The 13846-nt window shown below is 39.6% G+C and overlaps 1 protein-coding gene across 7 annotated transcripts in view; it reads left to right on the top strand.

The window, feature by feature from the left end:
- The window catches only part of USP54 (ubiquitin specific peptidase 54), a 98533-nt gene that overhangs the window by 53063 nt on the left and 31624 nt on the right, over positions 1-13846 (top strand). For all 7 annotated transcript variants that reach the window (XM_054071034.1, XM_054071035.1, XM_054071029.1 and 4 more), the window contains exons 4-8: positions 5706-5840; positions 8003-8116; positions 8278-8360; positions 10673-10778; positions 13525-13671. In XM_054071034.1, the coding sequence (XP_053927009.1) occupies positions 5706-5840; positions 8003-8116; positions 8278-8360; positions 10673-10778; positions 13525-13671 (585 nt within the window). The remainder of the gene's footprint in view (positions 1-5705; positions 5841-8002; positions 8117-8277; positions 8361-10672; positions 10779-13524; positions 13672-13846) is intronic.

Below are 13846 nucleotides of genomic sequence, written 5' to 3'. Positions count from 1 at the left end.
TCCAGGGATTGTACTGGGAGCTCCATAGTGCTGGAATACAGGACAGAGTCTTTTTTGTAGTTTGCAAAGAAGAATGCTCTATTGATTGATAAATTCCAGAAGGGCTGGTCTTTTCTCCACTTCAGTCATGTGCAACAAAAGCAGGAAGAATGTGAATTTTCTGTGTAGAAATGAGTTTGTTTTCTAAGGTTAAAACTTGGAACAATAGGGTATTGGAGTGCTTTTAAAGAAGTGGAATGACTATAGTTCATGTTTGATTAGCCCCTGAATTGAAATGGAGGGATTTGTTATGAAAAGTTGAGATAGTAATAGATTGGTTGCAAACACTTCATCCTCGTTGTGCGCTTTTTTTCCAAACCAGGCATGTATTTCAGGGTAAAACAGTAATACAAATGTATGGAATAATTACTTTTATTGTTTAAACTGGTTTATTTGTTTTCTCTTGCCATTTGCAGTTAACTGCTTGAAAAATAAACTAGTAGCACACACAGTTTTCTGAGTTAATAAACTGGTAGTTGGTGCTTCCAAATAGTGACTGCATCTTTTGATCTTGATCAAGCAGTTAATAAATTGTCACCTAGTTGATGTGGACTCTCAGTGATTTGGGTTTCTTTTCCTGACATCGTCCTAAACAGAACTTGTGGAAAGTATATTTTTATTTGACTTTGGTAGTGGCTGGGGTGCCTGGCTTCACAGTTCTCTTTGGGGACCTTGTATTAATGTTTAGGGCACAGTGCAAGTAAAAATAGAAAAGAGACTGTAAAAGAAAGGAATAAATGGAGATCTGGGTTGATTGTTATCAGACTTGAAAGTCTGGAAAGATATGCAACGACACAAAACCAAGTAAGAATTATGAGCACCCTTGAAGGCAAATATAAAATGAGGAAATGTGGGGAAGAAATGCGATTGGAAATGCCGAGGGTGGAGGCTCATGTGGTAGGGTTGGAGCAAAGAGCTTTTTTGCAGCCAGAATTTTTAGTGAAACAAGTTGTTGTACTGACAAAGAGGCTGAATCAGGAGAAGAGCGTAATGTTCTGAGTGAGAGATAAGGTAGACAAGAAAAAAGTCCCGTGAGTGGAATGGAGTAAGAAAGGCCAGTGATTGAAATGGACAGTTTAAAAGAAAAAGTGTGTCATAATTGAGTGATGGCAAGAATAATATTGATATGTTGCACAGTGAGAGAAGAATGAGGATTGGCCAGGTTAATATTTGTGGCTTTTGCTACAAGGCAGAAACTGTTAATACAGGGAATACTAAAGCATTTGGGGGGAGTATTTTTCTTTGAAAAAAATACCATAACACTATAGCTGCAGCGATATCCCCATCTAGAAGGAACTTCTACACAATGGTCGAAGAGAATAAGTAGTACTCTGAAAGCTGCTGAGAACAGAACTCAAATTTACAGTGCATGGACACTGATCTGATTCAGAAGCTGTTGCCTGTTGTCTTCAGGCGTCGGTTTACTCTTGTGCCAGCCTGCTTCTGCATGCTTGATTACAAAGTCATATGTGCATGTGTATTGTGTTTGTTTCGTCAGCGTGGTTAGATACATGTTGTAGATGTCAGTTTACCCCAAATAAATTGAATACTTCTTTCCTAGGGAGAAAATGGTTTCCAAACAGTTAGAGGTAATTTGGAGCAGATCTTGTAAACTGTGGGAATTCACATATATTTCTGCTTCCCAATCCTTAAAATTTAAAAGAACTCTAAAAAGTCAATCCCATTAATTACCTCAAGAATAATTGCTATCCTCATTCTCTAATCAAAAGGAAAACAACTCATTTTACGCTCATGCATGTGAACTTTAGCATCCTGGCATAAAAAGCCAGATTTTAGCCTCAGTGGTTGAGTGATAACGATTCCTTGTCTCAAACCTTTGGTTGTTTTCCTTTGAAGCTTTAGAAAGTTCATGTTGATCCCCAAACTAGAAGAGATAGTTTTGGGAGACCATGGACTTCGCAATCATTTGTTCTGAGTCGTGTCAGAAGCAGAGATCTGTAGTAGAAAGGACACGAAGCTTCCAGTTTCAAAACTAGGAAAACCCCTTCTGAATGGCAATAAGCCAGGGGAGGCACTATGATAGTAAGGAATAGTAAGGAATATGCCTGGGATAGTAAGGAGTTCCCAGGTCTGGATGCCTCTAAGAGCAAGCTGGTGAAAAATCAGCTATGAAATTGTAGTTGATCTCAACGCGGTACGTGGGAGAGGACTATAGATGCAACTGGATTGTCCTAGGCAGTTTATTCCTCTGAAAGAACGCTTGTGCTTCCTAATTCTGCTGTCTGCTACTCTTTCCAGACCTTTGAAGATCTGCAGGGAAGGGGATATGGAGGGAGATGGCCTGCTTTCTTATCTAGCACTCAGGAATGAAGTGTAACCAGAAGATGTGCTTCCTAACTGGAAAATCCCCTGATCGGCTTTTCTCTGCCTTAGTTCGTAGACTTACCAACTTTTATCTTAAGCTAATGTATGGGTTTAGGTGGTTTTCGGTTCTGCAGACTTGATTTTAGTTACTGAAAACTGGCAAAACAGGAGAGACTTCCTTGTTCAGGAAGCTCTTGGCAGTGTCTTTTCACATTGTTGCTGCTACTGGGGATACACTCATTGTGTTGGAGTGTAGCCACAGAGAGAGATCATCAGTGTGGTGAATACACGATGGAGTTCTCACTGTCTTCAAATTGCGGTGAAGAAACTTTTGAAAGAGAGCAAAGTTTGAGTGTTTCATATATGAAGTTCTCACTGAGCTCCAGAAGCACTTAGAGAAAAAGCATCAGGGGAACTGGGGCAGAATCCACATGGGTTACCTGGTCTGCACCCAGCTGGCTTCCAGACCTGTGGAACAAATCTGTTGGTGATTAACAGTATCACCCACTGGCAAGACCTGGAATTAAGGAGTGAGATCTGATTTGGATACATGAACTGATAAAACTGCAGGAAAAGCCACACCTAAGGCTGATAGACAGGACAGACGCGTTCCAAAGGGGACTAAAGAACCTGCCCTGAAAAATACGGGAGGTGGGCAACACACCCCAGTCACACCACCGCCCCAAAAAAAACCCAAAACCAACCCAAAACCCAACAAGAACCAAACCCCACTGTGTTCAAAGTGCTTTTGACTCCATCTGAGGTGCTTTGGGGACTTTCTACAGGGACTGTGTTCCTGTGTGCTCTACAATGCTGTGCAACAACATGATTTGAGCTTTATTGGATTTAAATGCTCAATTGCCCACTGATTTTAAGACTGTTTTTTCCTTATAAGCTACACAAGACTACACTATCGTGTACCATGTTGCTACAACTTCTAGGAAGCATTCTTCTATATAATATTGGGATCTTTTACTCCTTCATTTTACATATTGGAATTCTTCACGTAATTCTTTGATGTTACTGGATTATTGCTGTTCTGTGGTTGTGGTAACAAATTTCACGCTTTTCTACTGTTTTTACTTAAAGTTTTATGGTTTTAATTGTGAAGTAATTATTTTGTATTGCAAAAAAAAAAACTTAACTTGCAGGATCTTGTGAAAAACTTTGCTTACTGGATCTCTTTGTTAACTGTTAGGTGTATTTCAGGAAAAAGTAAAGTATACAATTTATATAGAGATGAAAATTTAAAATGAGAATTTTGATTTGCTTGCTTGCTTCTGCTTTTACTTAGTTCAGAGCCTGCATTGATTGTCTCCTCCGCGCAAAGAGTGTAGAGCCATTTCAGAGCTGTCATCGGCCCTGACCATCAGCTCCCTGCCAGTGAGGTTGCGCACAGTCGCTAGGCGAGTGCCTCAGTTTCCAGGTCTATGAAGTGGGATTGATAATAACCAGAACAAACACATTTCTAGAGCACAGTCATGAGTATTTTCAAGTGCTCTTAAATTATTTAATGCAAAGTGCTGAAGCAGAATGGAATTACGTTTCACTGCTTTTTCTTGAGGTCCACTGAAATGAGAAAATGTACTAATGAAACTTTATTATCAGAGTGACAGAAATGGGAATCAAGGTTGTTAAGCATGGAGACACTGCCATTCTTTCCATTTTTATATATATGTATATGTAAAAAGTAACTGATAAGAGGTGCTGCCTGTAGTGCATGATATATGAGAGACTGCCTCACAGCCTCCTCTTCGTTGCCACTTTTCTCATCGTTGTTTAATGCTCTAATAAAGACAACATTAGAAGAGGTATGGGCTTCAGCGCAGTGGTTCCTCACTCACGAGTAAGCACGATAAGGACTGCCAAAATAAAAATAACAGTATAGAGAGATAGGCGTTTTACCTTTTTATTAGATAATATGACAATGTGATAAGCGGTACCTTTTGTATGGCCAGAAGTGGCAGGGGCGTAGAGGTTGCTGTGCAGTGACAGCTGCATGCTATGTTCTTGCAGCTTCCTCACAGAGGCTGAGATGGCACCGTCTGGCAAACCTTCTTCCAGTTTAGCTGCTTGTTTTCTGATAAGAAACAAATAAGAATATTTAAAGGAGAGAAAGATTCAGATTATTTATTTCCAATTCATATAGATCATAAGTATGCTGGGAGGAGTTTTCTGTAATTAAAGGGTAGAGTGATGCACAAATCGACATTGCTACCAATTCTCAGTATAGCAAATCAGTTTGAGGCCGGCTTTCTCCTTATTTGACTTAAGTTTAGAGGGCAGAAAAGCCAATTGATGCACAACTGAAGATGATCCTTTGATTTTTGCTCTTGCAGTAAGAATCAAGCTTTCTGCAGTCTTTAGGGAAATTGTGAGAAAAGCTTTGTAGGAAAGGACAAGCAGAGTTTTGAGGTTGATGCTGATTGAGATGGTTGCTTGTCATATGAAATGAGGTAGAGAGTACAGCAGAGTGGAGATGGAGACAGAATGGTCTAAGGGCTAGAGGTTTTTACTTAAACTGAGGATCTTGCGTATGGAATTATGTTCCTGTTTTTGTAGGGAGGCACAATAAAAGTTAAAATGACTGTTGAGAAGATCTTTAATCACACACATGCCTGCATACACATGTACAAAGTAAAAGTGGGTTTTTAATCAGCTGGGGATATGGACTAAAATTTCATGCATATAACCCATGCTTTAAATGATAGCATGTATTTATAGAACTACTTGTCCTTACCCGATTACCTGCGAATTACACTTATGAAAATGCAGGTTTGTGGCACAAGTGAACAGCTGACCATACATAGGAACTGCTGTTCATGTTGTGCCTTTTCTCTCCTTCTCATCTGGTTCTTGCCCGCTTCTTGGACTTACTGGAGGGTAAGTTTCTTAAAGAGGGCAAGAAGCAGGTTGTGACTGTTTGAGGGCTAAGACATTTGGAAAGAGTTGCTTGAAAAAGGAAAGATGGTGGTATATGTAAGAAATCTACTGAAGTTGGAGTGAAAAAGTGAACTGGTGAGGGAGGAATAGGAATAAAAAGTGAAGAAGTTTTGGTGTGCGTTGCATTGGCTTCAGGAATCAAATTTGGAGGAAGATCCAAGGGAGATTGACACTGCCCCTAAGCTCTTCACCCTTCCTTGGATATGTGAAAAGAAGGAATACAGAAAGGAGGAACTTCTACGATTTTCTCTTGTAGTTCCTGGACAATACATGAATCTGTGTGTTGCTTGTTCAGAGTGAGTTAAAGGTCTGTTGTTTTGTTGTTTTATTTTTTCAGATAACCTGAGTAATGTTTTGAAAATACAGTAACCTGACTATCTTTTGTTTTCTTACTCCAGGGTATCTTCAACCAGTTTCAGTGTAGCAGTGAGAAGGTCTTGCCATCTGATGCCTTGCGCACTGCTCTCGCAAAAACATTCCAGGATGAGCAGCGCTTCCAACTGGGCATCATGGATGATGCTGCCGAATGTTTTGTGAGTATAAACGAAGGTGGTTGGACATGTGTAGCTGTGAACCCTCACTGCACAATCTCCCTCCCCACATTCCAATGGATCTTGTATGTGTGGCCTGGAAAAATCCATAGAGAGATCCCCAAACTTGAAGTGGTCCAGTGGGGAGCTAGCATTTGGTTTGACAGTCGTTGCTAATGATTTTGAAGTGGAAACATTGATGTTATCCATTTTTACAGTTACTTTTGCATATGTGTTACTCACTCAAGTGTGTCTTGGATATGAGTTGTAACAAAAATTGTACTGCAAGAATGATCCAGAGTTCTAGTTTTAAGGATCACCTCAAAAGGCTGAACAGATGTTTTGTTTGCCAGTGATTCTGAAACTGTTTTCATAGATTCTAGCTAATGGAAAGTAAAAATAGATAAACAAGCAGACACAACCCAATACAATTAGTAAGCTGAGGTAAGGAACAGTAAAATGGATCCTTTCCAGATATTTCTTTTGCCATATTTGTAAACTCTTTGACAATTTCTTTTCAGACTGGTTATCTCACCAATAAAAGGTGGTTGTGAAAGGGCTTTTAAACAGATCTTGCATACCTAAGTTTACTCACTTGCTTTCTTTTTATGCTTTTTTGGCAACCGTTATGTTAAGATTTTATTCTTGCCCACATTTCCTCCTTTTTCTTCTTCAGTGTCTTAAATCCTTTTTAACTTAATTGGAAGGTATTTTTATCTTGCTGACCTATAGCTTCTCCCCTTTTTGGAAATGATGGTGTCCATAGGGTGGCCCAAGCATATCCTACTTGGTTCTTAACAAGGCTGTTAGTTCTTAAACAGAGTACAAACGTACTGGATTTAATACTTCAAAGTAAGACTTACCTCAGGTAAAGTGCCTACACCTGTCAGAATGGAATCTCTCCTATATGTTAAATTTTTCATTTCTTATACCTACCTAGTTTGACACTTGTACTATAGGATGACATAGAAGCAGGATAAGTGCGTAGAGCTATTGTAGTTCTTCTCTTAAACTGACTGGTTTGTGATAACCCAAGGTATCTTGTGTTTGTAGAATACTAATATAGCAAAATAGTATAGTTTGAGCTCATGTAAAATGGGAGTAGATCATACCAATAAAGCCTCAAGTGAAATCAATTGCATCAGCCTACACAGGAGTCCCTTTGAACACAGTCATGTTAGACTGCAGTCCAGCACTTGAACAGAGCACAGTATGTGCTAGAACGTGGGAACTTTTGGTTTGGTTTCTTCCTTGAGAAAGCTAATCTAAATAGTCCATCTAATACTGCTGTGGGAGTCCCCACAAGCAGTTTTTTTAGGTTAACCGTACTGGCACAAGGACAGTTGAAGTAGGTACAAGTTCCCTTTGGAGGTTAAGCTTTAAGGCAGAGATAATTCCATAGCTTTTCACTTAGTTAGCCTTTCATCCCTAAAGGCAAAGGTTTAATTTAAATGGCAGAAGCACCTAGATTCTAAAATTCAAGGGAAATTGTATGGAGTTGGGGCCATTTTGCCTAATAATTAGTCTTGACCTGCCTATAGCAGACCTGTAGACCATCCAGGCAGCTCTTAGTGATAGTGAGAAGTGCAAGTCCTGGGAACTTGAAAACAGATGGAGTGGTCTGGAAAGATATCTCAAAAATGTTGGGTGCTTTTGCTTCATGCAGAATTTAGTTTGCCTCTTCTTTTATTAGTTTTCCCCGTTTTTGATAGGATGTAGATTTGCCATAGCTCAAACCCCTTGTGGAACGCAGAAATTTATTGATGTCGCTTTGTGTTGGTGAGGAGAAATTTGTGGCAACCCAGTGATTTTGAAACTGCAGAGCTGTTCTGCTTTACTACATTTTGTTAAATCAGTTGATGCTTGAGAATTGGACAGGAAAATCAGTGATGGAATCTTCAGCTGTGCTCATAAATGAAATAAATGGTAACTGATGTAGCATTTCGGATCAGAAGTGGTAGCCATTTTGTTTTCTGTCACGGAAATGCCAACTTCTTTGTTTTCTAAGTAACGTTCAAAAATTTGCAGGAGCCTTCTGTCTCTGTAAAGAACACTGATGAATTATTGCATCTGACATGTTTTTGTGGTTTATAGCTTAACTTCTGTCTATGTTTGGAATGATGTGATGGGTTTTTTTTGTCGCTGCTTCTTCTTTCCTTGGCTAGGAAAACCTGTTAATGAGAATTCACTTCCACATAGCAGATGAGACAAAGGAAGATATTTGCACTGCACCACACTGCGTTTCCCATCAGAAGTTTGCAATGACCCTATTTGAACAGGTGAGGCAATGGTACACACTCTATACAAATCGCCAGCTGTCACGTTTCACACTTTCATTCCTAAGACATGCATTGCTGTGGTAAAGAAGATACGAGCGGAAGTGTTGCTGTTGAAATACCTGTTTAATCTTGTCAATGTGTTGCGTTTTCTTTCTCTTCAGTGTGTTTGCACCAGCTGTGGTGCCACCTCTGACCCGTTACCTTTCATCCAGATGGTACATTATATTTCCACGACCTCACTCTGGTGAGTTGAGTTTTACGGGGAAGATAACTTCTCTTTTTTTTTTTTTTTAATACTCATATTGCAGCTTGATCTTTACCTTCACGGGATTAAATGTTCAGAACATGTTTTTTTTCAAAGTTGGTGGAGCTTTGATAACTATGATAAAGGGCATGAGATGCCAGTTTAGGCATGGATCAGCGTATCTGCTTGTTTATAGTTCTGACTGACAACTGTAGTGGCAGGGACTCATATACATTTTGAAAGACCTCAATATGTGTGCGGGTGAGTTAAGAAGCAAGATAAGAAAAATAAAATGTAATTCGTACTGAAAAGGGCTTTTGGATATTCACTCTATCTCCTGTTCAAAGCAAGGCTAACTTCAAAGCTGCATCAGGATGCTTGGTGTTTTGTGCAGTGAGTTTTGTAAACATTTGAGGACAGAAATGCCACGATTTCTCTCAACTGGACCTGTTCCAGTGCTTAGCCACTTAGTGTGACTTTCTTTTTTCACTTATCCAGTCAGCATTTCCCTTTTTGCATCTTTTGCCTCGTCCTTACTCTGTTGGCTTCAGCAAGAGTCTGGCTTATATTGGTCTTCTCTATGAGCCTCCTGCGATGCTGCTCCTCAGCCATTCAGTTCTCAGCCAGTGCTGCTGCACTGAGTGCGCTCCGAGATGAAAGAATTTATATTTTCCTTTACTGAAATTCATGAGGTTCCTGTCGGCTCATTCCTCCAACCTGTCAAGATCTTTCTGGATGGCAGCATTCCCCTTCTGTATATCGACTGCTCCATCCAGTTTGGTGTCATCTGCAAATTTGGTGTTGTGCTCTGACTCATCATCCAGGTTGTTAATGAAAATGTTAAATAGCATCAACCCCATTATTAACCCCTGAGGAACACAACTCTTAACTGACTGCTGATTATGTTTTGATCCTCTCAGTCTGAAGGCCCAGTTAGGTTTTTGTCTGCATTGTATTCTACCAGTGCAGTCCATACCTCCATCTGGCCACAAGAACTCTGTAGGTAACTTGGAAAACTCACCAGAGACAAAATTATATTCACTCCACTTGCCTTCTCAACAGAAGCCATCATTTTATGATAGGAAATAATCAAGTTGGTCAGACATAGTTTGCCCTTGGTAAGTCCGTGCTGGCTGCTCTTACTCACCTGCTTACTCACCTGCTTGACCTGGAGGTAATTTCCCCCCAGGAAATCCCCCCAGGCCCTGGAGCAAGACTGACCAGCCTATAGTTCCTCAAATTCTCTTTCTTGCAGCCCTTGCTTTTTCTAGTTATCAAGGAACTCTCCTGGTCACCATGGTGTTGCCCTAAAGGAGATGGTGCATAGAGCAATAGCATTAGTGCTGTGGTGGTTTGTTTGAATTAATGCTAGAGAAAAGAAATTTTCTATTCTTTCAGTAGGTGCCTGCTCAGTTAAAAGCTGCTTAAATCTGATCGAGGCAGGAGCCTGATATTTACTTCCGTCATTAAATTTTGACTGGGATGAAAACTTCATATTGTTTCTTGTCCTGCGTGTGAGACTGTAGTTACAGAGCCTGAAAAAGTGTCTTGAAAACTGCTAATTGCTCTTCTCGAGCAGATCTCTGTTAAGAGCTACCACTTCACCAGTGTAGTAGAAGTACTGTAAAGCATTCCCCCTTGTGGCTGCTACCGGCTGTTCCTTTGAGCTGCAGGTTCTCTTTGGGTTACCAGCAGACACTGTGTTTCAGAATACCATTTATTGGAAAAACCAGGAAAATAATTATGTAAACGGTATTTAATATTTTATATGAAATATCTCAATAAATAATAAGTCACATATTATTTTAAAAACAGCAATAAACGCTGATATGTTTTCTTACCTTATCAGCCATTTTAAGCTAGAGCATACTTAAAACACTAGTATTCCTTTGTACTTATTGTCATCCTTCTTTCAACTTGTACAGAGAAATTGTTTAGGTGCTATGCTATGTTTCATCTGTGGTTCTGTTGTTAAAGGCATGCTTTACTGTGCTGCTTTACTAGGGTTGTGATTACTAGTGGGAAGCATTTTGAAATAAAAATTTCATTTTGAAGTCAAGTATTTGTCAAAACACTAAAGCTTGCTTTATAGGATGCGAATTTTATGGCAAACTAGAAACTGTTTCTCATTTCAGTTTTATTTTTTTTCTTTATGCATTATTATCATGGAAGGTGTAGTAATTCACACTCATTTTCTGTATTTTAAGATTCTTAACTTCTCGTAAAAGTTAAGTGAAACACATACTTAATGTGAGTTGGTGTTTTTATTTTATTAATAAACTGTTGTTTCCCATTCTTTCTCTTTGCTGAAGCAATCAAGCTATTTGTATGCTGGAGAGACGAGAGAAACCTACTCCAGATATGTTTGGAGAGCTACTACAGAACGCCAGCACAATGGGGGACCTGCGAAACTGTCCTGTTAGTATCATTTATGGTTGGAGGAGGGTGGGATGGAGAGGACAGGAAAGGTTTAATAGATTACACTGTTGTGTACCTTTAACTCACAAGCATTTTCAAGATTTAGCTTATCATTGTCATAAAAAGGATAGGTAAGAGAATTTCCCTTGGGTTTGAATTCAGTACCTCATGGTCATCCAATGAAGGAAGGGAGGAGCTGCTGTTGTTGAGCACATCTTTGGCTATAGACACAAGTAGTAAAAACAGGAATGGATGTAGTGTTTGGATGAAAATGAGCGTTTTGGAGAGTAAGAAACCACAAACAGGTGGTGAAGTAGAATAAATTGGGAACAGTAACATTGCTCCCAGGGAGCAGCTGACAGTGAATATCCTGACAGTGCAGGGCTTGTAGGCCACACAGTGTGTCATCCTGAGCAACACCAGAGGCAGGAATCATCACAGAATATTGGAGGGAGTATCGGTACATTTTTCTGAGTGAGGCTTGCTGTTGAGAGTGTGGGAGATGTTAACCAGAAAGTGTAGGCTGTAGTTGTGAGTGGTGACTGGCATTTAACCACTTCAAAACAATTACTGTGTCTGGTTGAAATCACGGGCTGCTGTTCTTAAAAATGTTCTCTTCTGCTGTGCAGTAGAGGTCTGACAAAATACAGCTGAATTAAGTCCATGTGTCAGTTGGATTAACAAAATATTTTTTTTATATAGATATAAAATGCATCTTTTCTTTCTTTTTTTTTTTTTAAATCATAAGGGCTTGATTTCTAAAGCGATAGTATGATATTTGGTTCTACCTTTTAATTTGAATATGTCTAGGCATAGGGCTTTAGGTAAGTATGCAGGAAGAGTTATCATCAAACTTGTTAACATATTGATTAATAGATAGGGCAGGAAACAGCCACGTAACTGCTGTTTCATGTAATGCTGCTGTTAGATGCCTCCCTAATCCTCAGTGAAGCACTACCAGCTCTAACAGGAATGGCTTGTGTGCCTGTTCCCTGGAACGGTGCAAGTATTTCTGTTTCATCTCCTTCAGTTTCTGCAGCTTATAATTCTGAAACATTCACTTTTAGTCTCCAATAAAATTATATTTTCTTTTTAGAGTATTGGCAAATAGCGGCTCACTTCTCTGAGTAAAAGAAATGAAGGTATTGTATTGTTGTTTGAAAAATTCACATAATCCCAGCTATTTAACAATCAAAGCATAGGAAATTTAATAGAAAGGCATTCTTTGTCAGGGTGAAATACTGTTTAACTATGAAGTAATCCTTTGGATAAAGTTGCTTACCAGTACTTCCTGACGCTTTCTTGTTCTATTTGGGAAATTTTTCTATTGAAGCTTAGCTAAGAGTGGGCTAAAAGTCATGGAAGGGAAGCTTTTTATCAGGATGCTATATTCATCCTCTCTTGCAGAAAATGCTGATAGATAGCTAGCTGAAGATAATTTGAGAGTAAGATAGGTTTGCTGTGAGGTAATCCACAGGAATGCTTGTACTTGGAATGACCCTTGCAAAATATGTGTGAACACAGTCATCTTAATATTAAAATCTCATCTCTACATTTAAACATCATGGCTCTCTACCTGTAAAAAAAACCCTGTCCTCATTGCCTTGGTGTTAAGCTAGTTCCTTTCTGGGTGTTTTTTTGGGGGGAGTTTGTTTTTGATTTTTCTTTTTTGTTTCTCATTGACAATGGAGACTGCAGTTCTGTTTCATTTTCTAGATTGCTGTAGGGAAGAAATGCTTCCAGCTCTTCCCTGGCTGTGGTGTCAGGAATGATTATATCCAGTTGTGAAACTGGTCTCTGTAGAGATGAGAAACTATTCTCAGTATGAAAATGTTTTTGTTCTGGACACGTGCAGAGGTGCCTTTGTGGCTATCACAGGGGAAAGGAAGGGACTTCGTCATAGCTGTGTCCTCCCCCCCCAATTAGCACTGTTTGCTAAAATTACAGTGATAATCTCTTAATTCAGATGCTGAATGTTTTTCGTGATGCTTTAAAGATGCCCACAATTCCAGCAGCTGGTAGATTGGAGGGACCACCCCTAGGAAATGTCTTAGCTTCCCAAGCAGGCCTATCCCTGGGAGACTGGCCAGTCCATGAGCACTGGCAGCTATTTACAAAGTAAAGAGTGGGAAGGGAAACGGAAATGGGAAATAAGAAATCAGGAACTGTTATGAGTCAGTAAAGCATGTATTTTTCTCCTGATCTCCTGCTGCTGCTCTCACATTTATATTAGTACTGACCTAACTATCCCATATAAGATGAGATGCTTGAGGTACCTTGTATAGCGACCACCCAGCTTTAGCAGCAAAGCAGCACCTCGAGTGTTTTGCTGACCGTCATATAAGGCATCAGTCTCTGTAAATGCTGTTTTGCATTGGAGATTCTGATTAAGAGACAGTGAGCTTTCCAGTTTCTAAGAATTTTTTGAGGCGCTTTCATGTATGCTTGCTTATCTGTTTTTGAATAAGCCTGCTTTTGTGCTGCACTTTGTAATCATTATTGGTAGCATAAAGAAGAATTGGAAGTATTCACTTCAAAGTTTGCAAATACCAGATAGTCTTAATAATACTCTTCATCCATAACATGAGAAGCTCCTGTCTTGGAACTGAGCATATTTTGTCTGCTGTTTTTCAACACCACCTCTTTGGAAGCTGTACTTTTGAGACTTGTACTTGTTAGTGGCTTGTCCTAACATTATAATAGGAGCATGATTATATTTGATGTTTGGTTTGTTTTAAATCCTCAGAGTAACTGTGGGGAAAAGATCCGTATCCGTCGTGTGCTGATGAACGCTCCACAGATCATCACCATTGGCTTGGTTTGGGACTCGGACCATTCTGATCTGGCTGAGGATGTGATTCACAGCCTGGGTACTTGCCTTAAACTGGGAGATGTGAGTTCTTGTATTTTTGCACTACCTACAAATGCAATCTTTCTCATGGTGGTCTAGAGTAGTGGATTGAGAAAATAAGAAGTTACCCCATTTACCCTTTCCATATTCTTAAATGGAGGAATAGAGGGCACATCCAAGGATCTTGCCTGTTTCTGAATGCTTCACACATCTGTGA

This window comes from Cuculus canorus, chromosome 7 (assembly GCF_017976375.1).
Source record: "Cuculus canorus isolate bCucCan1 chromosome 7, bCucCan1.pri, whole genome shotgun sequence".
Classification (NCBI taxonomy): Eukaryota; Metazoa; Chordata; class Aves; order Cuculiformes; family Cuculidae; genus Cuculus; species Cuculus canorus.
Note: the sequence above shows the minus strand (reverse complement) of the source record. Positions and strands in the feature narration are given on the sequence as shown.